Consider the following 27,971-nt stretch of genomic DNA (forward strand, 5'->3'; position numbering starts at 1 on the left):
TATTTAGCCAGTATTAGTATTCTGAATTCTGACATACCTTTTCTCATTGATCTTAATAATATGGGTTTTTTTTTTTTTTTTTCATTTTAACATCTCTGGAATTGGGATTTCTCTTATAATCAATGGTTTGTCATAATTTACTTGGCTTGGTTTTTCTAAATGGAATATATGCATCTTACATTCATTATAAGTCTTGTGTTCAATAGCATCTTAAGTTTGAAAAAATAAGTTATATATTATCTTAAAAATCATTTACCTATTTGATACATAAAAAGAACAGTAGCAAAAATGACCATTTTAATGGCGAATTTCATTATTTGCAGTAGCTGTTTTGGCAGATATTTATGTTGGAGCCAAATCGCCACACTTTGTGATTTTCACACTGTTTTCTGCAGGAGGAAATCATACATATAAGAAATTTTCTCAGGTAAATGTACCTTGATACACAGATCAGTGACTTCCTGGTTCCCTCTCCCTTTTTATTTCTTGGGTGAGAGCCAATATTTGCTCAGAAATTTTTTTCCTTAGAAGTCTCAAAGTATGATAATATTCCAGATTTTTTCTTTTTTTAATATTGGGGTTTGGATTCCTTGCTTCTCTTTTCTACTAATACTTTTTCATCTGAGTTAAGCTAGAATGGCTTCTCTTTCCTATACAGAAAAGTCTAGAGGTATCTTAGTGTTTGAATCCTCTCTTTGGGGATTCCTTTCTTAGGGATAAAGGAATCAAATGCAGTAAAACGTTTTTGAGGCTGTAATGATTCATGCATAATTACTACACTCAAATAGGGTTTCTGATTAACTGTAGCTTCTACAGTTTCTAAAATATATTCATTCCCTGAACTAACACATTAAGTATCAAATGGTTTTGAACAGAAATTGGCCCTTTCTGATGATTCACTTGTGACCAGTCACCAAGTATCACCTTCACCATCTGTGGTCACAGAAGGTAGGTCATCCAACAAAATCCTGACGGGACCCAGACATACCCTCCGCCACTCCTTCTCCTCCTCCATGCCATAGCACTCAGAAAATGCCAGTATTTGTGTAACTCAGAGATGAGGCTTAACAGCTGGAGGGGACGAGTTGGAAAACCACTGTAGAAATTGTTTTGCAAAGTAAATCACAGAATATTGGTTTGATGTATCACCATTTATGAAACAAAGAGGAAATCGAGCTCTGGCAGAAATTTTAACTGTTTGTCAGTTCCACTCAACCAAGGTTTTTCTAAATGTAGCCATACCGCGCCTCTTCAGTACTAACCATGGTTTGTATTTCAGTGCTTTGACAGAAAACAATCTCCTTGTCCGTGTGTTTTCCCCTCTGGCCACTCTGTCACTCACTACTCTTTTTCAGGTCCATACATTCAGAGGGCCACACTGGTGTGAATACTGTGCCAACTTCATGTGGGGTCTCATTGCTCAGGGAGTGAAATGTGCAGGTAAGAGCTCTTCCCTTTTTGCTTTATTGAGTTACGAAGTTAGAAGGAATAAGTTATAAGATTTGCTGTTATGCATATACTAATGGGCTGGATCCTGGTTTGCCCTTAACACACATGCAGTAGGCTAGATTCACAGACAGCCACTTTGGAAATTGGCAGTTTATCTGCCCTTAACCTTCTTGTACTTAGTGGGCAGCAGACTAGGGATCTGGTATTAGTCCATTAAAAAGAAAGAAGTCGGCCTGTTCAAAAAGTCTGATAAAAGGAGATAAAAGTAAGGCAGTTATATTTAACTCTTGCCTTTGATGTTACAGTAACTAAATTTATAAAAATGATTTTTTTAAAGCAGTGTACAGGGACCTATGATTGTTGCCTTGGAAACTGAATTTTAAAGATAACTTGTTAAGCTGGATTGTCCTTACTACATTTTTTGCAAAATCAAATTGAAGCTTTAAAAATCTGTGAATTTATCTTCAAAGATGGTTACCAAATTCTGAAAAACCACTTAGTCAGTAATATTTTGTTTGTGACATTTTGAAATCTTGAATATGCCAAATCCTTTTTATAAAATACGACCATAGTAGTTTTAGATTATAAATTTAGAAACTTTGAAGATTTACATATAAAGAAATAACCAACTCTGGGATTTATTGAAATGCTTTATGAAAATAAGTTATTTGCATTATGTGAAATTCATTTGTATAAAACAACTATACCAAGAACTGGCCATTTATTCAAACTACTCTAAATTCTGACGTAGGCTTAAAAATAAACATTTAAATTATAGTGTTTGGTCAAAGACATTTCTTTCTGCTATTTAAATTGTAAAACTAAAAAATACATTCTTCCATGTCTTTTAGCATGAAGCTTAACACTTAAAAATGTATACTAAAAGTAAAATATTTCAAAATGGTAACTGTAGTAATTCTGTCAAGTTTATCGCTAAAAACCCACATTTCTTTTGTGGCATGATTTAAAAAAATTTTTAATTCTAGTATAATTAGCATACACGTATCCTATAGTTTCAGGTGTACAGTATAGTGATTCAGCAATTCTACACATTCCGAAGTGCTCATCGCACTAAGTGTACTGTAAGGACCCTCCTGCTCTGCCATCTTCCCCAGAAGTCCCCTGCAGCATGATTTTTTTTTTTAAGATTTTATTGATTTATTTATTTGGGGAGGGGTGGAGGGAAACAGAATCTCAAGCAGACTCTATGCCCGCCAAGTGCAGAGTCTGACACGGGGCTCAAGCTTATGACCCTGAGATCATGACCTGAGTTGAAATCAAGAGTCAGACACTCAATGGACTGAGCCACCCAGGTGCCCCCACGCCCCACTCCATGGCATGATTTTTAGTGGAATATTTTTGTTGCCCATTATGTGCAGAAATTTCTAGGGTCTGATTTTTCTTACTTCTAAACTGCATTTTTTTAAAAGGTACAATATGAATTGCACATTAATGTTCCAAGTCCTTCTTTCAGTTATTATTCCCTTAGCATCACTAAGGCCTGATGAGGTTCCAGGCATACATCATTAGCCCAGTCCATTCAAGGACCTCCCTGTCACACACAGGGATAAGAATTCCCCATGTGTTGACTTTGAACCGTGCAGAGGTATCTGTCAAAGAGTGTCTCAGCTCAGATTGTCAGTCTGACTCCTCCATCATCCTAGAGGGATGACAACCCCATTTGCAAGTCTCTGTCCGGAGAATAAATGAGGATAATCTGGTCAGCCTCCAGCTGGTGGTTACCGAGTCAGGATGAGATTAAGAAGGCTGTGGGCGTAAGCCTTTCAACTGGAGGGGAACACATTGGAACCTCAAGTACTGGTAAAGTAATGTTAAGACCATCTACACTGTGGGTTTTCAAAGGCAAATGGGGTGCTCTTTCCAGAGCACAGATCACCTGCTTAAGGAATGTGGGTCTCAATCAGCATGTTTTGCCTTTATGACACAGCCAGACCGGCCAAGACCTTGCAACAGTTTCTTAAACACTTTGTGTCACTGACTTAAAAGCTTTTCTTTTACTGGAGTAATGATGTGTATCACTTAAGTTTTGAAATATGAAGCCCATCTACATAAGAGTTCTGAGTTTGCTATGTTAGCAGAGAATTGGTACGGGTATGGATAATCTTTGACAATATGCTACAATCCCAAATCATGTTTGAAAGAAATGCTTTGGAACCTTTATGATAGTAATAATATGAGGGAAAAGGAAAGAGAAAGTGATCTGTCCCCTCCCACAGCTGTCCCACAGCTGTCCCACAGCTGTGCAGGAACTGAAAGAAAAGCCTTGAGGAGATTTTCCGTTTTTATGCCTTGTCCGTAAAAGCATTATATTCTATGTGATTTGAACCATATTAATGTATAAGAACAAGTCAGCTCATTTTTTTAAATGTGAAGGTTGGCATTTGAATTAGTTCTGTTTTCTCTGACAACGAATACTTAGATCTGAAATGGCTCATCCTGACCTTTGAGCCTTCCACTTTAAAACAGAACGCAAAGAATTAAGACTATAAAGAGAGAGAACTCTGGTAGGTTGAACAACGGGCTCCCTAAAGTCCACTTGCTAATCCCTGGAACCTGTGAATATGTTACCTTTAATGGCAAAAGGGACTGTGTGATTAAAGTTAAGGGTTTGAGATGGGGAGATTACCTTCGATTATTGGGGTGGACCCAGTATAATCACAGTCACGGGGGTCCCTACAAGAAAGAGGCAGAGTCTGAAAAAAAAAAAGGGACAGAAGCAGGGGTCAGAAAAGGGAGGAGATGCTATACCACTGGGTTTGGAGAGGGCGGAAGGGGCCAGGAGCCGAGGAAGGCGGGCAGCCTCTAGAAGCTGGAAAAGGGGAAGAGGAACACATCCTCCCCTGGAGCCTCCAGAAGGGGCACGGGCCTGCTAGCACCTTGATAGCCACCTAGGGAAACTGATTTTGGACTTCTGTGCCCCAGAAGTAGGGCATCAACTCCTAATGTTGTAAGCCACTGAGTTTGTGGTCATTTGTCCCCGCACCGCTAGGGAACTAAGCGCACTAGCCACTAGCCACTCAGCATACTACTTCCAAAGGCAGAGGGCAGGCTAGCTGCCTACCAGAGAGGAGATGTGTTTATCTGCTGTTGATCCTAAGACAGCTTGCTTCGTTCTGCCGTCTTGTTTCAAAATCCACCAAGGCAGAAGAGAGCTCGTCAGGAATTTTTCAGGGAGCGTTTCCCACAAGCCTCAGTTTTGTATCTCCCCACCCCCTCTACTTTTTGTTGTTAAACATCATGTGAAGTGTTGGGTGGTGTTCCAGTCACCAGGCTGGCAGAGTTACTGTCGGAAGCAGACGGAATCCAGCTAGTAAGAGGCAAGCTGTCCCTTCCGCCCCACAAGCTCTAGGCCGGCTGCTAAGCTCGCTGCCGCCAAAAGGGGCCACGGAGGGCCAGTCAGTGCGGACGCGGCCTTTGTGACACCGGCCACCAGATTCCGGAGCAGGCATGAAACATCCTCTTCATCTACCAACGTCTCCCTCCCTCGAAACTGCTTGAAAGAGTACAAGGAGGGTGCAGGGGGGCATGGAACTGCAGCTCGGGAGTGGGGCTCCGACCAAAATATTTATGAGCACAACAGGTAGTTTTTAACAGCAAAGTTCAAAGGAGCCTCATTCAGACAAAATAGTTTCCCCAAACCATTTGTCCTTTCTCTACGAAATGTAAGTTTGTAAGTTAAAATAATCTATTGTTACATAATCATGGAGACTGCCAAACACCCCTCCCACCAAAAAGACCATTATTCCACCAGCATCCCTGAGTTGTTTTCAGGTTAGCCTTGCCAGAATAGTCTAAGAATTAAGCCAGATAATAATTGTAAATCACACATCTACTTGGTATTGGCTATTCAAGTGACTCTTTTTCCAGTGTGTCATTAGCATTGCTGTTACTTACACACACACACACACACACACACACACACACACACACACACCAGGGAACGGGAGCAGTTTTTTCCTAATAATAAAAGCGTATTCATTGCTTAAAGTATACAAGGTCTTAGCTTTTAGGTTGAAGAGATGGAGTGGAAGTAATATTTTAATTACTGCTTTGATTGTACCTAAAAAGTTATGTTTGTCCTTTTTTTGATTAAAGATCATATTTATTCATTTATTTGAGAGAGCGAGCGAGCATGGGGGGCGGTGCAGAGGGGGAAGGAGAGGGAGAGAGAATCTCGAGCAGACTCGGTGCTGAGCACAGAGCCCCACACAGGGCTTAGTCTCACTACCCTGAGATCATGACCTGAGCCGAACCCAAGAGCCACATGCTTAACCAACCGAGCCACCCAGGTGTCCTTATAAATTACCAGTGAGAAATTGATTAGACTTGCTTAGAAGTTTCATGTAGCAGTATTTTCATAAATATCCCAAAGAACAAGTTATTCTTTTTAATTTTGCTTATGAAAGTAATGACTTCTGATACATATTAGAATTGGGCTATTCCCACTTTTCCTGGATGGGGATTCAGGGAAGGGGGACATCTAAAGGATATGTTTTAGAATAAAACTTTCATTCACAATTATTTAAAATATGAACACTCATGGGGCACCTGGCTGGCGTGGTTGGTAGAGCATGCGACTCTTGATCTCGGGGTTGTGAGTCCAAGCCCCACGTTGGGTATAGAGAGTACTTAAAAAAAATCTTTTAAAAAAATAAAATATGAACACTCAAAGAATGAGCAATTATCTTTCCTTTCAAAACACACATTAACATTACCCCTTAAGGGCGCCTGGGTGGCTCAGTTGGTTAAGTGACTGCCTTCAGCTCAGGTCATGATTCTGGAGTCCCGGGATCGAGTCCCACATCGGGCTCCCTGCTCGGCAGGGAGTCTGCTTCTCCCTCTGACCTTCCCCCCGCCTCATGCTCGCTCTCTCTAATAAATAAATAAATAAATCTTAAAAAAAAAAAAAAACATTACCCCTTAAGCCTATCAATAAAATGTAAATAATATCACCTTTTTTTCAAAAGATAGATTTTTGTGCCTTCTAGATATGAAACATGTTTTTTAGGGAAATCAAGCCCCAGGAAATCTGAAATCTGAGAGTAGCTTAAAGTCAGTAGTTTAAGTAATAGAAACATTAATAAAGGACAGAATAAAATGCGATTTGAGCTTTTTCATTTTTCCTTTCATATGGTTTAGTCCATGCTTATTAACTTGAAGGATTAGGAGGGGGAAATGTGGTTCAATTGTAGCATAAAAATAACCTACTAAACCAAGAGATGCAACAAATGAAACGATCTTCTGTGGACTTTTGTTGTTTATAGTATAGAGCTTCCTTGGGAGAAATGGAACGATAGAGGAGTTATATGATGATAATAAATAAGTATGAAAACCAAATAAAGTCTTAATGGCAAGCTGAAATATTGATGTATGGCTAGTCCCTGCAGGAGCGATTTTCAGAGCGAGCTCAGAGCTGGTATATTGCACCGTGAACTTAAGGGTATAAAGATGCTTTATTTTTATGACTTTGCCCTATCCTTTGTCTGAAGGACTTCATATCCAATGCTGCCAAAAATTTATTTCTAAAATTGAGCAGAATATGTTGTCCCATAGTTCAATCTTATTCAAATGGAAGAAAGAATATCAGTTTAGAAAACATTTCCGTCTTCCTTAATTCCTAAATCTGAGCTCAGTCATCACTTTACCCACTTTTCACTGAGTCACAAATAATCCTAGGAGCCTAATGTTTAAAGTGGTAGGTAACTGCAATTATTGAAAGTAAAAAAGTTAGTATTAATATCAGACCACTAGTGCCATTCACAGGTTTTGATATTGTGTCAAAATTTTACTGGTTTGCTTTGTAGTGGTTTTCCATATGGAATTTATACATAGGGAAAGAATATGACAAAAACAAGAATATAATGGGTAGCTTCTATCACTGCTTTTTAAAGGTCCTTGCCAGTGATTTCACTCATATGTGGAATTTAGGAAATAAACGAGCCAAGGGGAAGAAAAGAGAGAGACAAACCAAGAAACAGATTGTTACCAATAGAGAACAAACTGATGGTCACCAGAGGGGAGTTTGGTGGGGGGATGGGTGAAGTAGGTGATGGGGATAAGGGAGGACACTTGTGATGAGCACAGGGTCATGTATGGAAGTGTTGAATCACTACATTGTACATGTGAAACTCATACTGTATGTTAACTGGAATTAAAATAAAAACTTAAAAAAATAAAAGTACACAGATATAAAAAAGTCCTTGCCAAATCATATATATATAAAACAGTAAAATATAGCAATGTCTTTTAAACTCAAGTATATACAACAAATAATGGGTACAATAAACATTACTGAATAAGAGGCTGAAACTAGCAAATTCATCTTCAGGGCTGAAAACCGTAACTCAGAGTGTGTGATATACGGCTAGTGAAGAGTGGCATGCATCACTTGGTGGGAAGAGCACAAGCTGGGAATCCGGAGGCCAAGGCTACATCACAGTTCTAGCACTTTCTGGCTGAGTAATCTGAACAAGTCATTTAGCCTCTTGGAGCTTTATTGCCTCTATCTGTAAGGTAAAGGCACTGGGATAGGCTGTTACCAACAGCCCTTTCCAACTGGATCTGTCACTTCTTTGTACACACTTAAAGTATGAGACACGTTAATCTGAAATTATGAAGCTTTGCTTTTATACATTTAAAATACTGTGTAGGAGTTCTTCTGGTTCTGGATGAGATGAATAAATAGGTTTCATTTTATTCTTCACAATATTAATAACAAAAGACCCTGTACAAAATCTATACGTCAACTTTGAGAAGACTCTGAAAATGGAGAAAAGCAGGCAGGCCAACCCAAGGAACCCAGCAGCAAGTTGCCTGGTGGTTGGGGGTTGGCTTTTTTCCTCCCTCCCATGTACCCCCAGCCTGGGCACGGGAGAAGCTCACAACCCATCAGTGCCAACAAGCACAGACAAAAACATAATCCACAGAAAAGCCTGCTCTTCCTAGCCAAAGCCCTGGGAAAATGTAGCCCAGCCAGCCAAACCGTTCCATCCTTCCTGCTGTCCTCCAGGTGAGCGTCACGAACAAGGCACAATGCTGCCGCTGCCGCCGCCGCCGCAGTCTATGGGCAGAACCCGGTTTCGCCCCACCGTGTAGTCCCCAGGGTGCGCCTCTCCCCTGGGAGTGAGTGGAGCCCTGTCATTCCGCACTGCCTCACAGGAAGAAAGTGGTACCCCTCCTGGCTGAGCCTGTGGGTGGCACCTGGACTTCCGTCCCTACCACGTAGTGGAAAAAGCACCCTCTCAGCCCAAGTCTGGGTGGAGCCCTGTCTTCCTGCTGACCTGCAGTAATGGGGCCGTTGAGACCAGGAGCATTAACTTGTCTTCCACTTGTACCCTATAGTTCCATGCGGCGCAGCATTCCTTCTCAACCGGGTTTCTGGGCAAACCCTGGCTTCCATCCTCACCCTGCAGTAACTAGGAGGTGGTCCTCTCCTTCCCCAGGATGTGGGGTACAGGGCGCCTAGGTGGCTCAGTTGATTAAGCGTCGACCTTCGGCTCATGGTCCCAGGGTCCTGGGATCGAGCCCTGCATCGGGGCTCCCTGCTCAGCAGGAAGCCTGCTTCTCCCTCTCCCACTCCCCCTGCTTGTGTTCCCTCTCTCGCTGTCTCTCTCTCTGTTGAAAAATATCTTTAAAAAAAAAAATGGGGTACAGTCCTTCCATTTGGGTAACATACAAGTAGGGTGGGCAGAAGAGCACTGCAGTAGCACTACAAAGGCTTTGTGAACTAGGTTGATATGTGAACCATGGCCTAAGAGGTGAACTAGGACGTGCATTCTAAATCTCAACAGGTTAACTGCCGGCTAAAAGGGAAATTTTCAATAGGAACCAGAGTCTTGTAACACTCAAAAATATCCACGATTCAATTCAAAATTACACTTCATACTGAGAAGCAGGAAAATCTCAACTCAGACAAGAAAAGACGATCAACAGGTGCCAATACTGAAATGACCTAGATGCTAGAATTCTCAGACAAGGAAAGCAGCTACCATAATACTGCTCCAGCAAGCAATTATAAACACTCTTGAGACAAATGAAAAATAGGAATTAGAAAATGAAGATAAAAATAAGCAGAAATTTTAGAACTGAAAATTTTATTAACAATAAACTCACCAGACAGATGGGCTCAATAGCAGAATGGAGGTGACAAAGGAAGGAATTGGTGAACCTGAAGATAGATCAATAGACATTATCCAACTCAAACAAGAGAAAGAAAGTAGATTTGGAAAAGTGACCTGAGCCTCAGAGACCTGTGGCAGAATAGCCGAAGATTTAACATTTGCGTTGTTGGAGTCCCAGAAGAGGATAGAGGCCAAAAAATATTTGAAAAATGAGTGGCTGAAAACTCCCTAGATGTGGTAAAAGCAAGAAAAATGAAGTACTTATTTGGAGACACTTTTATGTAAATGAAATGTATTAGAACAGTAAAGATGAGGAAGCAGCTATAACCCCAGTCATCAAGGTCCTGTCACATTCACATGTGACAAACAACTGGCTCAGAGTTCCACCTAGCTTCTGCCCGTAAGCTGATTAGGACAATACCATGTAATGGACCCTGGGGTGCTGCATAGAAAAGGCCTCTCAAAAGTTCCTTCTTGGGGCAGCTGCCTTCAGCTCAGGTCATGATCCCAGGGTCCTGGGATCGAGCCCCGCATCGGGCTCCCTGCTCGGCGGGGAGCCTGCTTCTCCCTCTCCCTCTGCCTACTTGTTCTCTCTCTGTCAAATAAATAAATAAAATCTTTAAAAAAAAAAAAAGTTTCTTCTTGATAATGACAACAGCATAGTTCTGGTAAACACTTCTAACCTACTACACATAAGAAATTGCATATATTAATATTAAAGCCTCACATGAACATAATGGATAGGTAATAAATACTATTATTCCTATTTTACATAACTGAGGCACAGGAAAGGTAACTCACTCGAAATCACACAGCTAATAGATGATAGAGCTAATTCGAAGTTATAGAAGTTTTGGAAACATTAAAATGTTCACGGGAAACAAGGTCTTTTACGTGGACATTTTGCCATTGATATGCCTTATGATTGAATCAGAAATTTTATCTGTAGCTAATAGACATATAAAGAGGAATTGGGGGTCTGGGTGATGCAGTCATTTGGACATTGTCTAAGTATACAGAATGTTGTTGGGTCATTTCCTCCCATAGAATAGATCAAGCTCTGTGCTCTGGAAGCCCATTTCTGTATTCAAAGAAGCAGCTGCTATTCTTTAGTGATGATAATGTTGGGCATTGTTGGCACTGGCCATGCCATCTCCAGTGCTGTTCTCTTACACACATGTGTGCAAAGACTCACTGTCCCTCAACACCTAGCTTGTCTGCACATGGGAGGTGCTCGCTACATAGGAATTCCTCCCTTTGAGTCACACGGGCCTTACGTACTCATTGCAAGTTGGCAGTGTCTACATAGTTAATGAAAGAATGATTCCATTTATAAATTCTGGCAAATGTTCCTTATCTCTGTTTATTGTTACTGCCGTATAGAACTAGACCGCAGCTTTACCAAGTCATTATTACAATGATAATCACCAACATTTGCTGAAAGAGCAAGCAAAACTAAAGCTTGCCCAGTGACCACAAGCAGTGGTCACGGACTTGTAGGATTTTCAAATTGTTTCGTTAAGGCCTGGATATAATTGAATCAGATTTACAAGGGGTCAACATCAAGTGCTTATGAAAAATATCAAATGGGTTATGTTTTTAAAAACATAAAGATGACATTTATTTTAGTTAAATTATTCAGCGATGGTTTAACACTCTTATTTGAATTCCTCTCTGTCCCTTCTAAAATTCCGTTGCTCTCTTCTTGTTGAAAATCAAATATCTCCTAACATTAACTAGAAGATGTTTGAGTTCTAGCATCTGAGAAGTTGTAAAATTACAAAGCAAAGGACACACTTCAGGAGAGGCAAGATGGTATATGTATTAAAATCGTGAACCATAGAAACATCTATAACCCTTGAATCTCAGCTCCACTACATACTCATTGCATGACCTTGGGTAAATTACCTAACACTTATGTGCTTGGTTTCATCAGATTTATAAAATAAGAAAAATAGTACCTATTTCAGAGTTTTGTGAGCTTAATGGAAGTAATGTAAAGCACTTGGACTAGTGCTTGGCATCAGTAAGCTGGTGCTAATAGTAAATAACAACTACGGCTATTTTTAGCCACTAAATTTATTATTTTATATATATCTCAAGGCTTATGAATAGATATGAATATGAGCAGCATGATTTTAAGAGGGCCCTGAGATACTCTTACTTTTGGAGATCTGATTCCTCTTCATATCCAATATATTAAAATACAATTATATATCCCACATCAAATATAATTTTTATGTCACTTTAAGGAAATGGACAATTTTAAGTTGCCTATTTGGCATATTACATTTTGTAGACATTTAAACACTTATTAATTTTGTTTTATTTGGGTTGAATCTCTCCTGAGATCATAGAGCAAGTGATGAAGCATGAGCTGGAATTCTCATCTGCTGACTTAAAACCAAAACTTTCCAAGAGAAAAGATGGGAAGAATGTTTTTACACTCTGCAGAAACTACTGGAAGCTAATCCCCTTTTAAGCCTAACTCAAGCTGGAGGGAGAGTCTTTTGCTAAAATAAACACTCCAGAATGCTCAAAACTCTGAAAACATTGATGAATTTTTCCTTTCTATATATTTTTTTAGATTGTGGTTTGAATGTTCATAAGCAGTGTTCCAAGATGGTCCCAAATGACTGTAAGCCAGACTTGAAACACGTCAAGAAGGTATACAGCTGTGACCTCACAACACTCGTGAAAGCCCGTATCACTAAGCGACCAATGGTGGTGGACATGTGCATCAGGGAGATTGAATCCAGAGGTGAGGCGTTTCCAGTGTGGTTCAGCAGTTATAATGCACCAGGAATGCAAGTTCTAATGCCCTTCTGGGTGCTTCACTGCATAATCCAGTTGTCTTCTGTAAGTTTAGGGGGGAATGATTTCAGATGTCAAATAATCTGAAAGTCTGAAATGAGTTAATTTAGCAAATAATGAACCAGCTTGATTTTAAGGTACAGTTAACTAGTTATAGGAAATATGCTTAAATATTTTTATGGATGATGGATCTTCTGGTCTATAGAAGTTGACATGTAGATAGCAATTTGTTTTTCAGTTTTTACATTTTTTCTAGGTCCAAGAAGCAAAGGGGTAAATGCTCTGTTAAAACTATCCTAAGCCAAAAAACAGAGCTGCATCCTCATTATTATTTCCCATTTGGGAAACTCTGGTATGGGCCTATTAATATGGTTAGCTTAGTCTTCAGTTATGTAAAAGAATTTAAGGTATAATTGGGGTGATGAATTATTTCCCTTAAGACTCAACATATTTGATCTAATTAGACTAAGTGATGAGCCAAATTACAAACACTCAGGTTGGTCAGAGTTTAAAAACTGAGTGCAATGGTTTTATTTTAGGAGAAAATGTAAAGAGGTTTCTAAACAAGTATATTTAATCATTCTTTCATGCACATTACTTCCCCAGCCTGAAGTATGGGAAGAAGTTAAACTTTGGAGAAAAGGCATAATTCCAAAGAAACTAATTAGCTTTATTTTTACAGGTCTTAATTCTGAAGGACTGTATCGAGTATCAGGATTTAGTGACTTAATTGAAGATGTCAAGATGGCTTTTGACAGAGGTATGTTCTTCAGCATGTTCATTAACTTAGGACAACAATGCTGTCTGCCAGGGAGAATCTAATGACTTAGATTCCCCCACCACAGAATCATTATTGATTTTATTTTAATCAGTGCCATAAAGGAAAATTATGACTGTGGAACATAACCTAGTTTGTTGGGGTTGGGGGGATGCTGGAGATCAAAAGAGGCTTTTCCAGAGAATAGAGGTTGACCAGATAATGGTTGAGTAGCAAAGAAACAGGATATGTAAAGACCTTGGCAAGAGAAGACTGTGCAAAAACGCTGAGGCTGTCCTTGTCAAGGCCCTGAAAAGTGCTGTGGCTTAGAGAGTAAGAAATGAAAGGAGAGTGAACTAAGGTACAATGAATATCTTACTATAGAAAGAACTAGCTGAATGGTAGAACGGTTCTCAGATCAACCTCCAAATTTGGTTTAACCTGTCATATGACTGAACTATAAGGTTGGCAACTTTATTTTCCAAACCAAAAATTGGACGTGTACCCTATAATGAGACAGGATATTTGAAATTTGGATTCTCATAGAAAAATAACTCATAGATAATGGAAACAGGAACCATGTGGCAGGAGAGAATACCAGTATTCTTTCTTTTGTCCTGAATAAAAATTTTGATAGAGGTGATATTTGCCTTCTTAATTCTTCTACCTTCCTTTCGTGCTCTCCCATCCTCTTCTCCAGGTCTTCGGGCCCCTAGGACCTGCACACTTGCCTAAGGTCCCCCAGTGAAGCATTCTTCATTGCCTTTTCCTCCCAGAAAGTGGTCTAGCCCAATTTGTACTGCCACTGCCCGGGATTTCAACCCAAGTAGGAAAGACAGATACCGGTGATCTAACTCACACTTGGATGCGAATGTCTGATAGGCCATGGTATTTTGCATTTAAAAGAGGCTTCTTTAAAGAAAAACAGACTTCATTAGAGTAGTTCTAGGGTTACAGTTTCAGGTTAACAGTAGTCTTAGCTTACAAAATTTCACAGAAAGTACAGAGATTTCCCATATGAGCTCTCCTCTCATGCCCGCCCCCAAGCCCAGTTTCCTGTTATTAATATCTTGCATTAGTTTAGTTATATTTGTTAGAATTGATGAACCAACATTGATACGTTACTAATAACTAAAATCAGTAGGTTACATTGAAGTTCACTCTTTATGTTGTACAGTTCTGTGGGTTTGGCAAATGCATAATGTCATATATCCATGTTACAGTGGCACATAGAATTTTTACTACCATAAAAATCATCTGTGCTTTACCTGTTCTTCCTTCCCTTTCTCCCCCTGAGCCCCTGGCAACCACTGTTCTTTCTACTGACTCCATAGTTTTGCTTTTCCCAGAACGTCATATAGTTGGAATCAGAGAGAATGTAGCCTTTTTCAGCGGATTTCCTTTACTAAGCAATATGCATTTAAAGTTCTCCCATGCCTTTTCATAGCTTGATAGCTCTTCTCTTGCTGTTGCTCAATAACGTTCCTTTGTCTAGATACATCACAGTTTATTCGCCTATTGAAGGGCATCTCAATTGCTTCCAAATTTTTTGGCAATTATGAATGAAAGTGGCTATAAATATTTGTGAGCACATTTTTGTGTAGACATAAGTAGTTTTCAGCTCTTCTGGGTAAATACCCAGGAGTGTGATTGCTGGATTATATGGTAAGAGTATGTTTAGCTTTGTAAGAAACCATCCACCCCGCAAAGTGGCTGTACCATTTTGCGTTCCCAACACTTTACAGTTCTGTGGCTCTACATCCTCTCCCAACATTTATCATCAGGGTTCTGGATTTTAGCCATTCTAATATCTGTGTAGGGAAGAGGCTGCTTTTTAATCGCTAGAAATCATTCATAAGCCAAACGGAATAAAAGAAATCTAGTATAAGATCAGCTCAGAGTAGGCACTAATTAAATCTTTTGTAGATGAAAATTCAGGTATTTTAACCAGTGACTAAATGCAGGGTAGTAAAGGAAGGCCAGCTTTACTCGAGTCTGAAGGCCCAGCACCTCTAAAATACTCCTCTTTTATAACTTCTTCTCTTGTTCCTTCAGCACTCTGAAGTTTTGTTTCATTTCATTCTAGTACTTCTCGCTATCTGCCTACCCCCAGGGCTTAGACAACATCCCAACGTCATGCTCATGTGTCGGGGCCTGGGGTGAGGCAGAGGTGGCCTTTTGTGAGTTAGGGGTGCCTTTCTTGTTATTTTTCAAATCCTCTAGGTTTATTTAAAAAAGAAAGAAAAAGCAATCCCACATCATTCCCCTAGGAATTCTCAAGTACTCTTGGAATTTACAAATATTGCTGTTGACCTCTGTCCTCTTGTACTCCCCCCCTCCTAGTTAAACCTGGAAAAAGAAGTAACTTCAGAATAGAAAATTAAAAAAAAGACGATTTTGCTTTCCACGGAAAATTGATCATTTATATACATCAGCACACTGAATTTGATACTAAAAACTGACGCATTGCCAATCTCTAAAGACTGTATACAAAAATATGTTATGAAAACAGTGCTCTGCATCCAGATACTTATTGTTTTTAACATCCTTCCAAGATGGTGAGAAGGCAGATATTTCTGTGAACATGTACGAAGACATCAACATCATCACGGGCGCGCTGAAGCTGTACTTCCGGGATCTCCCGATCCCGCTCATCACATACGACGCCTACCCGAAGTTCATCGAGTCGGCCAGTGAGTATGAAGGCGCGCATTCCCACTAACCTCACAGAATGCCTCCTCGCGGTAATCACTTCCCTGGTTTGTCGGAGTTTCTTGAACGCGTACTAAATATGTCCCCCTCACCTCTCTCCATGGCTAATACACTCACAAGAGTTTTGAACTCCTCTCCAACGTCGGTTGTTTGTGACTTCTGCCGTCAGAAGCCTCTTTGTAATGGGCTAACCCTCATTTTCCAAAGTAAGGCTTTTCCCAGTGCTCCTCAGATAAGGACCAACACTTCTACAAAATAAAAATGAATAACTAGAAAAATAAAATTGAAAAACAGGACCAAACTATTTTGTTATTAGATTCAGCTAGTCATAAAAGTTGCTCTATCAGATCCCATAAGTTTCTAAATTCTTACTTTCAATTTCTGTCCTTATCCTGTGACAGACCATTAACAGACAGTTTGTGAACTGGCACTGGTCCGTAGATCATACTTTAAGGAGCACTGTTTTAGATCAAGAAGTGGTTTTTTAAGTTCTAGTTGAGATGCAAATGAGAAAAAAGCAAAGGCTCATATGCCAAATTTTATTTAGGGTGCAAAACTCATACCTGTAATTCACACTTCATTTTTTTAAAGAAGGGAATTTTTAACAGATTTTAAGTGTTGGCATTGCCCTTTTTTAGAAAAGATAGGCTATTTCTGTCATTTGCTTTTCTCTCTTAAAAACCATATGTTGTCTTGATCTTTAAATAATAACATCACTTTCTTAGTAACACTGATTTGCTTTTTGACTTGGAAATTTCATGAAGTACAGACTTGCTTTGTTCTAATTTTTAGTTTCCCCTTCAGTGCTTTTGTTGAGAATTTCTGTGGTTAGTTCCCTGGAGCCCTGATTTCTTGCGGGTCAGCCCAGCTCTCATGTAGAGAACAGCCAGGAGAATTACACTGATTTGTACAAATGTCCATGTTAGGAGCCTGAAAGACTCTAGATCTCTTCCATCGGAATTTAACTCCTCTTATTTTGGGATGGATTCAGTGCTGATCATGAAAATTGTCTGCGGGAGCTTATGGTTGTTGTTTCGTGGGCCAGACGTTTCCGCCCCAGAGAGAGAAGTCTGATGGCCATGAACATGGACAGCACTTGACACACACATCACAAAGGGCTGCTCAGTCCACAGTTTGCCCCGATCCCCAGGACAACACTGAGGGCCCAAGTGGGCAGTGTTCCTGTCCCCAGTGTCACTTTGGAGTAAAACTGAAACTTGGCTTCTGTGCCAAAGCCAAAGGCACCCCATTTGCAGAGGACAAAGCAATCCTTCAAACCCAGGTTCTGAACTCTACACGGCCGCCTCATCTATGCAGAAGAAAAACCCAAGCCTTCCTTATTGGGGTTCAAGGCCTTTTGCCCCCCACACCCTCACATTGTTTCACCTTCATTCCCCACACCCACCTCAGCTGCCTCGGTTAACCTTCCAAACCATTTGTCAGGGTTCTGGGGTTTGTATCTGAAACAGGCCTCCTGTCTCACATCAGCAAACCCCCTGTCCTACCTCCGAGAGCTCTTCAAAGTGCATCATAGGATAGAAACTTCCCTAAATCAAGGTAGATTCTTTCTTATAATTTCAACTGTTTTGATGTGTGATTGCCATGACACCAAAACCACGCCTAATACTTATATACAATATCAACGTTTATTGTACGTGTTTGCTTTTGATCCAATTGTTTATGGAACATTGTGTCCTTGTCTGCGTCTGTCGTACCAGTAGAGTCTATTTCATTATTTAGACACATAGATACAGCCTTTCTCTTATCTTTATAGGCACACAAGGGAGACGAGAGAAGCTAAGATTTATAGAGCATATACTAGGTCCCAGGAATCATGTTAGGCACTTTACAGTCACGATATCATTTTAGTTTACTTTTTTTTATTCTAGTTTAGTTTTAGTTTAGTTTAGTAATCTCTACACCCAATGTGGGGCTCAAACCATGACCCTGAGATCAAGAGTTGCCTGCTCTTCCAACTGAGCCAGCCGGGCACTCCGCCAGGATATCATTTTAGGAAGGAGACGTTACACGGTTTAAGTAAATTGTCCAAGGTCCTATCGCTGGAGGAGGTGGCCCTGGCATTCCAACTCACATTGGTCTAATTAGTCCCAGGCCTCGCTCTCTCCACTCGGCCCAGTGCCTGGCTTCCCTGGTGGAACAGACTCACCCACGGGAGGAAGGCAGGAGGGCAGGAGGGCAGGAAGTCCTCCCAAAGGATGGTCAGGGCCAGCTGACCCTTCCTGATGCAGGTGCTCTTGAACCTTTTTAGCACTCAGTCCCTAGGAAACGGGGGCCCTGCTCTTTAGGGCTCGGGTTTCTCTGGCATTTATTAGCATTTCTTGCCAGCAGAAACTCGGAGTTCACATTAAAGCTTTCTCCTGCAAAAGCTGTCTGAGCCCCGCTGTTGCAGCCTCCCTCGGACATGCTGCGGCTTGGAAGCTGGAGGGCAGTGGCTACGGGAAATGCAGAAGGGACGCGTGGGTGGTGGAGGCCAGGGCATCTCATCTGAGGGCCTGAAGGTCTTCATAATCCCCTGGAAACTGCCCTTGAACCACCTGGAAGTGTCGGACTACCGAGCCCTTTTTCCTCGCTGCCTCTCTCTGTCGCCCGCAGTGAAAACACTGCTGCCCCCACCCCCCACCCCCTGGTGCAAAGGCTGGAAGATCGGTGCCTCTCACAGGCCTGCTCAGTAAGCCAGCGCCTGGCCGCTTCCTGACCACGACGAAAACGGCGCTGCCGGGAATGTGTGCGGGAATCTTTCTCTGGCCAAGGACTCTACGAGCTCTGTTCCCAGAAGATCTTAGAAAATATGACTCAGAGTGTAACCCTGAGTGAGTCAGATAAACTCAGAAATAAAACCCAGGGTTCTTTGTCCCAAGCAACTTAAAATGTCCTGAAGGGAAGCCTGGGATGAGGATTTGCAGAGTTTTTCCCTCACCTCTGCCACTGAGTCACCCCTTATGCGTGGCTAAGTCTTTTTTCCTTCTTCTATTTGAATTTCTCTCTAAAAGAATTGACAGCACATACTTTAAAAAGAACTTTTAACTAGATACTGATACAGGTTCAGGTGCGTATTTCCTGCCCACACCATGTCCACATTGCCACATCCTTCCAGACCTTCCTCCGATGCCCTCTCTTCCTCCCCTCTGTTCCACTCAGCCCCCAGGGCATCTTTCTCCTCCATCTCCCCATCACACTTCGCCAGGACCTCTTCTACAGCCTCCTTCCTTCATGCTGGAAGGTTGCACTCATGTCTCGTCCTCCTTATTAGACTAACTCCTTTACGAGGGGGCGTTCTCTCCCTCGTGTTTATTTTCCCACAGCACCTGCGAGAGTCCTGCACTTACATAATAGGTGCTCAGTAAATACTTGTTGAATGAGTAAACATAATTTTATATCGAGAACCATAGAATCTTAAGAGTTTCTAGATCTTCTAAAGGGTCATGTTAACAAGACTTCCTTCTACAGCACATTCTTTTTTAAATACGCAGTAACTGCAAGATGAGCGCTTCTCTCGGCCGGCAGCTGCTGGTGGACAGATGCCACAGTCAGAAAGGCCTGCTTGTGCGCAACAGAGATCTGCCTGCTTTCAACTCCCTCCCTTGGCAATGGTCCTAATATCACCCTCTTCCGCATGCAAGCCTTTCACGTACTTGAAACAACCGATGGTGGTTGTTCATCTCTAAATACATCCCATTTTGTCTTTCTTTCTCTTAAATTATGCTGTGGTCTTCTTACGGCAAAAGATTTGTGTTCTCTGAAAACATTATGGGTAATAGTCCTTTAAGTAGGAAAAAAATAGAGAAAAATTAATTCCAGGGAAGAATCTCTGTCAATTTGATGTCAGAATATTCAAATGCAGTTTATCATAGGTCCTCCAATTTATATCTCCAGTCTGGACCCCTCCCTGAGTACCAGATTAATCCACCATCAGCATGATCATTTGGATGTCTCAATGACATCTCGAATAGAACCCTGGATCTTTCCCACGAAACCTCTTCCACCCATAATCTTAATGGAGGCTCCATCCTCCCAGTTGCCTAACCCCAAAACTTAGCTCATTCTTGATTCTTCTCCTTCTCCTACATCCTTCACTAGGAAATCCCATGGACTCTACCTTTAAACTATCCCCAGAATCCAGCAACTTCTTACCACCTTCACTGCCACCACCTGGTCTAAGCTAGAGTCAGTCATTCCTCACCTGGGTTTTTTTTTTTTAAAGATTTATTTGAGAAAGAGAGAGAGCAAGAAAGCATGTACGAGCATGGAGGGAGGGGCAGAGGGAAAGAATCTTCAGCAGACTCCCCACTGAGCACGGAGCCCATCGTGAGGCTCAGTCCCACGACCCTGAGATCATGACCCGAGCCGAAACCAAGAGTCAGACGCTTAACCGACTGTGCCAGCCAGGCTCCCCGCTCACCTGGATTTTTGTAATAGTTACTAGAATGGTCTGTTTTTACTCTGGCCTTTCCATAGTCTGTTTCCCACATGGCAGACAGAGGAGAGATACTGTGAGCAAAGTCTGTCAGATCATGCCCTTATTCAGCACCTTCCCATTTCTCTCAGTAAATGCTAAGTCCCTTCAACAGCCTGATGGCAACGGACACAACAGTGTCCTGTTACCTTTCTGACCTCACTCCCTTCCATTCCCCTCTTGCTCACTCTAGCTCAGCCGCATTTGGCTTCTCACATGTCCTCAAACATCACAGGACCGTCGCATGGCTACTCCTCTGCCTGCAACCCCTTCCCCTAGATCTCTGTGTGGTTCATTCCCCCACACCCTCAGAGTCTTTACTCAAGACCTACTTTCTCATTGAGGTCTATGCTGATCCCCATTTTATTATTTTTTTGAAGATTTTATTTATTTGACAGAGAGTGAGAGAGGGAACACAAGCAGGGGGAGGGGAGAGGGAGAAGCAGGCTTCCTGCTGAGCAGGGAGCCCGATGCGGGGCTCGATCCCAGGACCCTGGGATCAGGACCTGAGCCAAAGGCAGATGCTTAATGATTGAGCTACCCAGGCACCTCTGATCCCCATTTTAAACTGCACCCCATCACACTTGCAGTGTTTCTTACCCTGCTGTTTTTTTCCATAGCACTGGCCTCATTCTAATATAGTACAAACTGGAAGGTATGTGTTCATTATTGTCAGTCACCCTCCAAGAGAGAAAATAAGCTCTCTGTGAGCAGAGAATTTTATTTGCTAGCCCACCAACAATATCCCTAATTTCACACCATCTCAAGATTCTCCCTGCAAAGATTAAATGTGAAAATTAAAAGGAAACTATGTTACTTTTTTTCAATTTCCAAAACAACATAGTTTCAGATTAATTAGTCCTATGGTAAAAATTATAAGTAAATACTAAGTAATAGTTTCTATAGTAAATGGAATTTTCTTAATTCTAGAAATTAAATGATTGAATTTCAGTATCCGAGATGGTATTGCTGTTATGAACTGGCATTCTCTAAAGACCCGAAGTTTCAAAGACCATGCATCAATTATCATGGCAAATAATACATCCTTTATTACTGAGAAACAAACCAGGAACCCTGGGTAAGCTTTGGGCTGAAATTCTAAAATGGCCAAAGTTTCTTTGAATTAAAAAGCTTCACTCTTCCCATTCTGACATTTATCAGATCTGCACTGCCGGTGCTAGGAACTCTCACATTCATTTTTCTATCAGTTTTAGCCAGATTCTGACGTGTTGGCATTGAATTGGTTTGTCTTAGACGTTAGAAAACTAGGATTCTTAGTCTTGTGTCTTCAGTGATACATTGTGGTCTGCTGCGGCCTTCCAGCATTTCAAGGCTGCTCCCCTGATTGAGACTCAGCACTCTGGGGTCCCCTTGCAATTACACTGCAACCCGACATTTAAAGGCCCCCTACCTTCCTGACATCGGAGAAGCAGGAATGTGCTAGGGTGCTCTTTTTGAGAGCCCAGCATTCCAAAGACGTCTGCTGTTTCTGATTATGGGAATAACTGATGAACTAAATGCAATCTGTGACCTCAAAGGAACGTGCTGGGTTTTGGGCCAATAGAGCAGAACTAAAATGTCCAAATGAGGATGGTTCCCTTTGAAGTTTACACTTCGGAAGAGCCACATTTACCTGCAGTCACTCCCAACATTTAGAATTGCCTCCACAGGGTTATTGCATTATCCTGAATGTCCTAAGTGGTAGAATATTTTTGTGCTCTGAGGGTAGGTTTGACTTTTTTATATAACAAAAAGTAAATTAAAACCAAGGAAGTAAATACTGGGTGATGCCTTTCTTGGTTTAAAAAGAAAAGAGCATGAATACCAGTTAAGACTTTGGCAGGGCTTGCCAGGGGCAGAGCTGGTCTACCGTCGCTGAACTGGGATGTTCAAAATATCTTGAACATATTAACATCCCTTAAGTAGGTCTGTAATGTTGTAAGATGACCTCATTCGAATGTCTAAGTTTTTAATCCGTGTATACATGTGTCTGAACGCTTTGTGGTTACGTCCTGCCTATCCAGTGTCCAAGTGCCACGGTGACCAGACTCTAAGGCACTCAAGTGAATCAAGTGGGTGCCATCCCCAAAAGTCCAAGTAAATGGTATTGCCGCACTGAAACTAAACCTTCTGGCAATCTGAGACTTGAACCTTAAAAATATCTTCCAAAGCTGTGGGCAAGGATCTGTGAGAAAGCATTTCTTACCGGTCCTAGATGATCACCACAAGAATAGAATTCAGGGAAGCATTTATACAAGTTGTCTGTTAAAGCTCTTCTCCTTGGTATTCACCTTGCTGTCTCAGAAATTATGGATCCCGACGAGCAATTAGAAACCCTCCACGAGGCACTGAAGCTGCTGCCCCCCGCGCACTGCGAAACCCTGCGGTACCTCATGGCGCATCTCAAGAGGCAAGTTACGGACTCGGAAGCTTCTCCTTGTACTGCAGCCGAATTTTAAGAATCAGATGAAACCAAAGGTGAAAGAAAGGACAGATTATTGAAGGAATAAATGAATGCACAAGCTGAGAAGGAATGCTAAAAATATTCTGCGCTACGGTGCCGAATACAGACTGGATTCTGACGTAAACGTATTTGCAGTTCCAGTCTGTGTTTGCAAATATGTGAGAGATACTGATGTTCTGCCAAGGACATAAACTGAATTTTTGTGGAAAGAGAAAAGGTTGTAGCTGTAAGGACATGAGCATTAGCATAATAAAGAGCAAAGCAGCTCGCCAGAAGGCTCACTTTTCTTACTTCTTGCTCCAAAATAGGCACTTGACACTTGGTGACAGGATTTTAGATTATTGCATTAATGTCTCCCACACTGAAAACTGCTATAAAAAAATGGAGTAAAATAAGAGGTAGAGGGAGGAATAGAAAATAAAATATTTTGGTTACTTCTGGTTTAATGTCTTAAGTGGACGGGTGGTGGTATAACTTCATTTCCCTGCTCGGTCACTCTCGCTCTCTACCAGTTGAAGGAAACTGTTTTAAATTCTGTGATCAAGTTTTAGTGGTTTTAGAGTTTCAAAATATAAAGCCAATTAGAAACAAAAAAGACAGAACTTGACATCTATTTTGTATGCCTCTCGGCAAGAGCTACCCAGAAATGAATATTTAACTGATGGCGCATTTAGCATTTACATGGTTTCCCTCCTTAAAAGCAGCATGAGCTAAAACTTGTGTTCAATATGCTTACAACTTCACTCGCAAATTCAAGTTTGCTTCATATATGGATGCAATTAAGTCCTTCACACTAAAGCAAAGGAACGGCTCTCAAATCCTAGTCCGGGCCTTTGCTGTATAGCAGGAGAGTGAACACGAACACTCAGCTCCCCGACCAGGTCGCTTGCCCTCGGCCATCTCTCTGTGCCACCGCCACCACCCTCCCCAGATACTCAATAAAAATCCAGGGAACAGGACAGCCAGTGTGGAAGGGGGGCTGATGGAATAATCGAGACGACCCAGCCCCTCGTCTGCTACGTGCAAACACCCCCCACAGTCCAGCAGTGAGCTCGGGTGGGAGCTTCAGTGATCACCAGAAGTTTAATTTATTGATAGGATTTACTTTGAAGTGAAGAGGGGGACAGAGAAAGAACGTAGCCGAAGAGTTAAGTGGGCAGGAACCTTGACTGTGAACCTGGTTTTTGTTCTAGTGCTTGAGCACCGTGCAGAACGCGGGCACTTACACGAAGGTGCGCTCCTTTGCTTTTATTTTGCAGAGTGACCCTCCACGAGAAGGAGAATCTTATGAACGCCGAGAACCTTGGCATTGTGTTCGGCCCGACCCTGATGAGATCTCCAGAACTAGATGCCATGGCCGCCTTGAACGATATACGATACCAGAGACTGGTGGTGGAGCTGCTTATCAAAAATGAAGACATTTTATTTTAAATTTTAGTTCGCAGGGGAAAAAATGTTTTACAGATGAAGGAATGTTTTATAGTAATTTAATTGGCTCTTATAGCTGAATTATTTCTTGGTTAGAAGTTTGGGCAGATAGCCAGATTAAATTGAAGGAACTTTCCACTGTTTCCGTAGTACCGCTCAGCTGTCCTTGTAAAACAGTGAACACATGCGCTCCAGTTCTAGTAACCCTGGGTGTTTATCATGTTAAGAGAAACTCAAGCTACTGCATGATTAGCCCCCTCTTTGGCAAGGGAACCCCACACAAAGGAGACAACAAGCCTGCACCGCCTTTTTGTCCCGGATAGTCTGTGGTTGTAATTCCGCATGTTTCGCAGAGTAAATCTGTCGTGACTCGCTTTTGGGTTCTAGGTCCTTGGTTTCTGACGCTTCTACAAACGTGCCCACAAACGGATGGAACAGCACCTCTGGCTGTCCGCATCCCCATAGACTAGATCATAGGCCGACTCTCGCAAATGCTGCACTTCTGCTTTCTCCTCGTTCTTCTCTAACAGAGTCCTTTCTTTCCAGCAAAAGCAAAATGTGTTTTCAGATTTGTTACTTTAGTCAATTATCCACCAATAAAACAGTACAATGCAGAACATTTTCTGTTATTATTGGTTTTTTAGTTGCAACTTTGTGTTTTTATCTGGCATGCATTTATTAATTTATTAAATTCGGCTTTCAGAAATCAAAAATATTGATAGTTTACTTTTTTTCCCATGATTGAGCATATTTGGGAGAATGTGTTTGGCCATTTATTTAATACTGAGTAAGATTTTGTACTGAGTTCCTCAAATAATTTAAAACTGCTTAGGATTAAAATCCCCATTCATTGGATTTTTCTTCTTGCTAGACTATCTTCTCAACTTCCAGTGGGGGGTGGGGGGGCAGGAGTTCCTTCTCGAGCCACCAGAAGAAGAAAGACTAACTAAAAAGAGTGACTTCTTCAATGTTTGGTTTGTCAGAAATGCTGGTGTTCACATGCAGTGGGGCTGATGAGGCTGCCGGAGGAGTCGGTCCGCATACATCCAGATGCCAGGACATGTGTGGTGGGCCTGATACTGTTACTCGCCACCCGTGTGCCTTTGCACTAAGGACCCTCCAGGTCCGTTTCCTTGTCTGTCGAATGAGCATCCTTCCAGAACTCAAGTTCTATCCTGCTTTAAGAGTAAAAAAAAATAATAGTAATAATGCAAGGCACATTTTTGTGTTTTTGCCACTTCAATCCTTGATACTACGAAGACTATCTCAAAGATGATGGTAACTGACAGAAATGAGGAGTTTTTCCTAGTTTTGCCCCTGGGCTCTAATAGGAAGTGGATAGTATAACTAGTAATGTAGGTGTTCAGAAAAGTGCAGTTGTTCAAAGGTTAGTCCCTCACCGCTGCCTTCTCAACCACAGTCTCCCACGGAAAATGTCATCACACTGAACATTGGATGCATAGATTCAGAGGCTACAGAGATTTGTATAACATAAAAACTTTCTTTAAAATGGAGGCCACTAAACGGCACTATACACTTAAGTCAATGCTCTTGACTCATGAAATACATTTGTCAGAGAAATCTGATCACATAAATCGGTCCCGGGTCAGGTAAGGCTACTGAACTGCTGTGTGTTCATGGCTAATGTTCATTTTGTACCAAGTCTTTTTAAAGGAGAAATCCAGTTGTAAAGAACTATGCTTTATTAGAATATAATCACCCTGTCCTTTTCCTAAAAGGAACAGGTATGGTTGACTTTCGAGTGGGCACTTTTTCTTTTCTAGGGGAAAATTCGTTTATTGTTCTGATTTACTGAAACTTAAAATATTCCATAAAATTACCCAGGAAAATCCAGGTAGCAGAAATATTTAACACTGTGCCTTCAAGAGGTCTCAAGCACATTTTAAAAGGCCATAGAATGATACACACACACACACACACACACACACACACTATGCCACTTAAATCACTTCTGTCTTCCATCCACAGGTATAGACGTAAGCCCCGTGGTGCTGAGGTAACACGGTAGCCTTCCCCCAGCAGGACTGCATAGACGTTCAGGGTTAAGTGTGAATATTACCGGGAGGTTCCAAGTCACCTGATGAATCAGTCCCATTTCAATGTCAGACCAAAGGCAATGAGACACACACCTGAAGGGAACAGCTTCCATGTGTGTGCAGGGGACAGGTAGGTGCCAGGGCAATCAAGGAGGCCCTTACTAGAATTAGAGATCTACCTGGAGCAGAAGCAATGCCTGATCATAGTAAATACTCAGATGTTTAGATAAACTTCCAAGTCTTCAGACAGGGTCCTTGTTTACCAGGTCTGTGAACAAGCACAGTTGGTATGTTTTTAAAGACCCGGATGTGTAGTTCATCCCCTCAGGGCATGCAGATTCAAATTACAGCTGCATCATCTGTGAGCATTCTTGGACCGTGGGGTGACACTCCTTAAAATGAAGAAACAATCCCCTGTTGGCTAAGGAATAATTACCAGAAGATTTTACACATAGCTTTCTGTGACTAATGGGAGAGTTCTTAAATCGTGCCCTTTTAGGATGAAGCAAAAGTTTCTATTGATTTCCACGGCAGGAGTGAAGGAGGGACACATAAACCTCCCCGTGATCATCCACCAACTTGGCAGCACTGTACCTACTCTGCCCCCAATGTCAGGTCCATTTCTTCCAAATTTTCTATATATAGTTTTAAAGACATTGAGAAATCAATCGCTCTTCTCTACACTTTCTGTTAGTTTTTAATGCCAGTTAGTCATACCAGCTGGCCAAAGGAAGTCGTTCCTCACTGAATTGATATTTAAAATGTTTGCTAAGTGGAAGAATGGATGTTTATCAAAATGTTCCTGGTTACTTGATGAGCTCAAATGGAGTGCCTCTGAATAAATTAGGTTCAGGGTTCCAACACTATTCATTTTCAACAAAATATTTTAGAGTTTATAGCCCCAGAGCTGATTAGGTATTATTGGTAATTCCATTTAAAGAGAAAAAGTTTTGTTTTTGTTTTTTAATGCACACTGGAAAAGCAGGATACCCAAAATTCTCCCAACTGCATGTTTTACTCATTGGGAGGGCAACTTCTTGTAGAACTCTTTCAGGATCTTTATAACCTGATTTGCCTATAACAACTGTGTGGTACTCACATTTGTCTATTAGTGTTAAGTGAATGGCACATCCTTGTATGAGCTGAAGTAATAGTGATCTTCACATACATCATCATCCCACCTCACACTCCCACTGAACGTCTGGGCCGTTTTGACCCTTGATTGGCTCACACTGTGGTGGAATGTACGAGACAGCTAAGAAGAAGCAGCAGCATTGCCAGGGATCTGTCAGCTTCTCTAAGTTTTAGAGATCTAGTTTTTACTTGCACTCTCTGTCCAAATGCAGCCCAGTCCTGCATCCCCTGGTGTATCTATACTCCTCATTCCACTCCCATTTCCTGCCTGCTCCTGGTGGGCCAGGCACTGTGCTAGGCCTGGGAACAAGGTCAGTTCCAGTTCTCAGGGAACTTAACAGGTCAATGTGGCCTCGTCAGACTTGGATTTTGTCCTTTTTCTCACTGAGTATCTTATTTCCTATGGGCCTCAGCACTAGACGTCAACAGAAAGCTAAAACAAGACAGCATGGCTGGGGCGCCTGGGTGGCTCAGTCGTTAAGCGTCTGCCTTTGGCTCAGGTCATGATCCCAGGGTCCTGGGATCGAGCCCCGCATGGGGC

General features: G+C 41.6%; 1 protein-coding gene across 5 annotated transcripts in view; it reads left to right on the forward strand.

Annotated features, from left to right (window-relative positions):
* CHN1 (chimerin 1) overlaps positions 1–24,868 on the forward strand; it is a 192,658-nt gene extending 167,790 nt beyond the window's left edge. For 4 of the 5 annotated variants that reach the window (XM_032407733.1, XM_032407714.1, XM_032407742.1 and 1 more), the window contains 6 exons: positions 1,356–1,440; positions 12,178–12,351; positions 13,087–13,164; positions 15,717–15,854; positions 22,652–22,757; positions 24,071–24,868. In XM_032407733.1, the coding sequence (XP_032263624.1) occupies positions 1,356–1,440; positions 12,178–12,351; positions 13,087–13,164; positions 15,717–15,854; positions 22,652–22,757; positions 24,071–24,242 (753 nt within the window). In that variant the 3' untranslated portion in view covers positions 24,243–24,868. Of the gene's footprint in view, positions 1–1,355; positions 1,441–12,177; positions 12,352–13,086; positions 13,165–15,716; positions 15,855–22,651; positions 22,826–24,070 lie in introns of all 5 variants that reach the window. The other variant, XM_032407723.1, reaches the window with a different exon arrangement.
* Positions 24,869–27,971: the final 3,103 nt, after the last annotated feature.

This window comes from Phoca vitulina, unplaced genomic scaffold (assembly GCF_004348235.1).
Source record: "Phoca vitulina isolate PV1807 unplaced genomic scaffold, GSC_HSeal_1.0 scaffold1, whole genome shotgun sequence".
Taxonomy (NCBI): domain Eukaryota; kingdom Metazoa; phylum Chordata; class Mammalia; order Carnivora; family Phocidae; genus Phoca; species Phoca vitulina.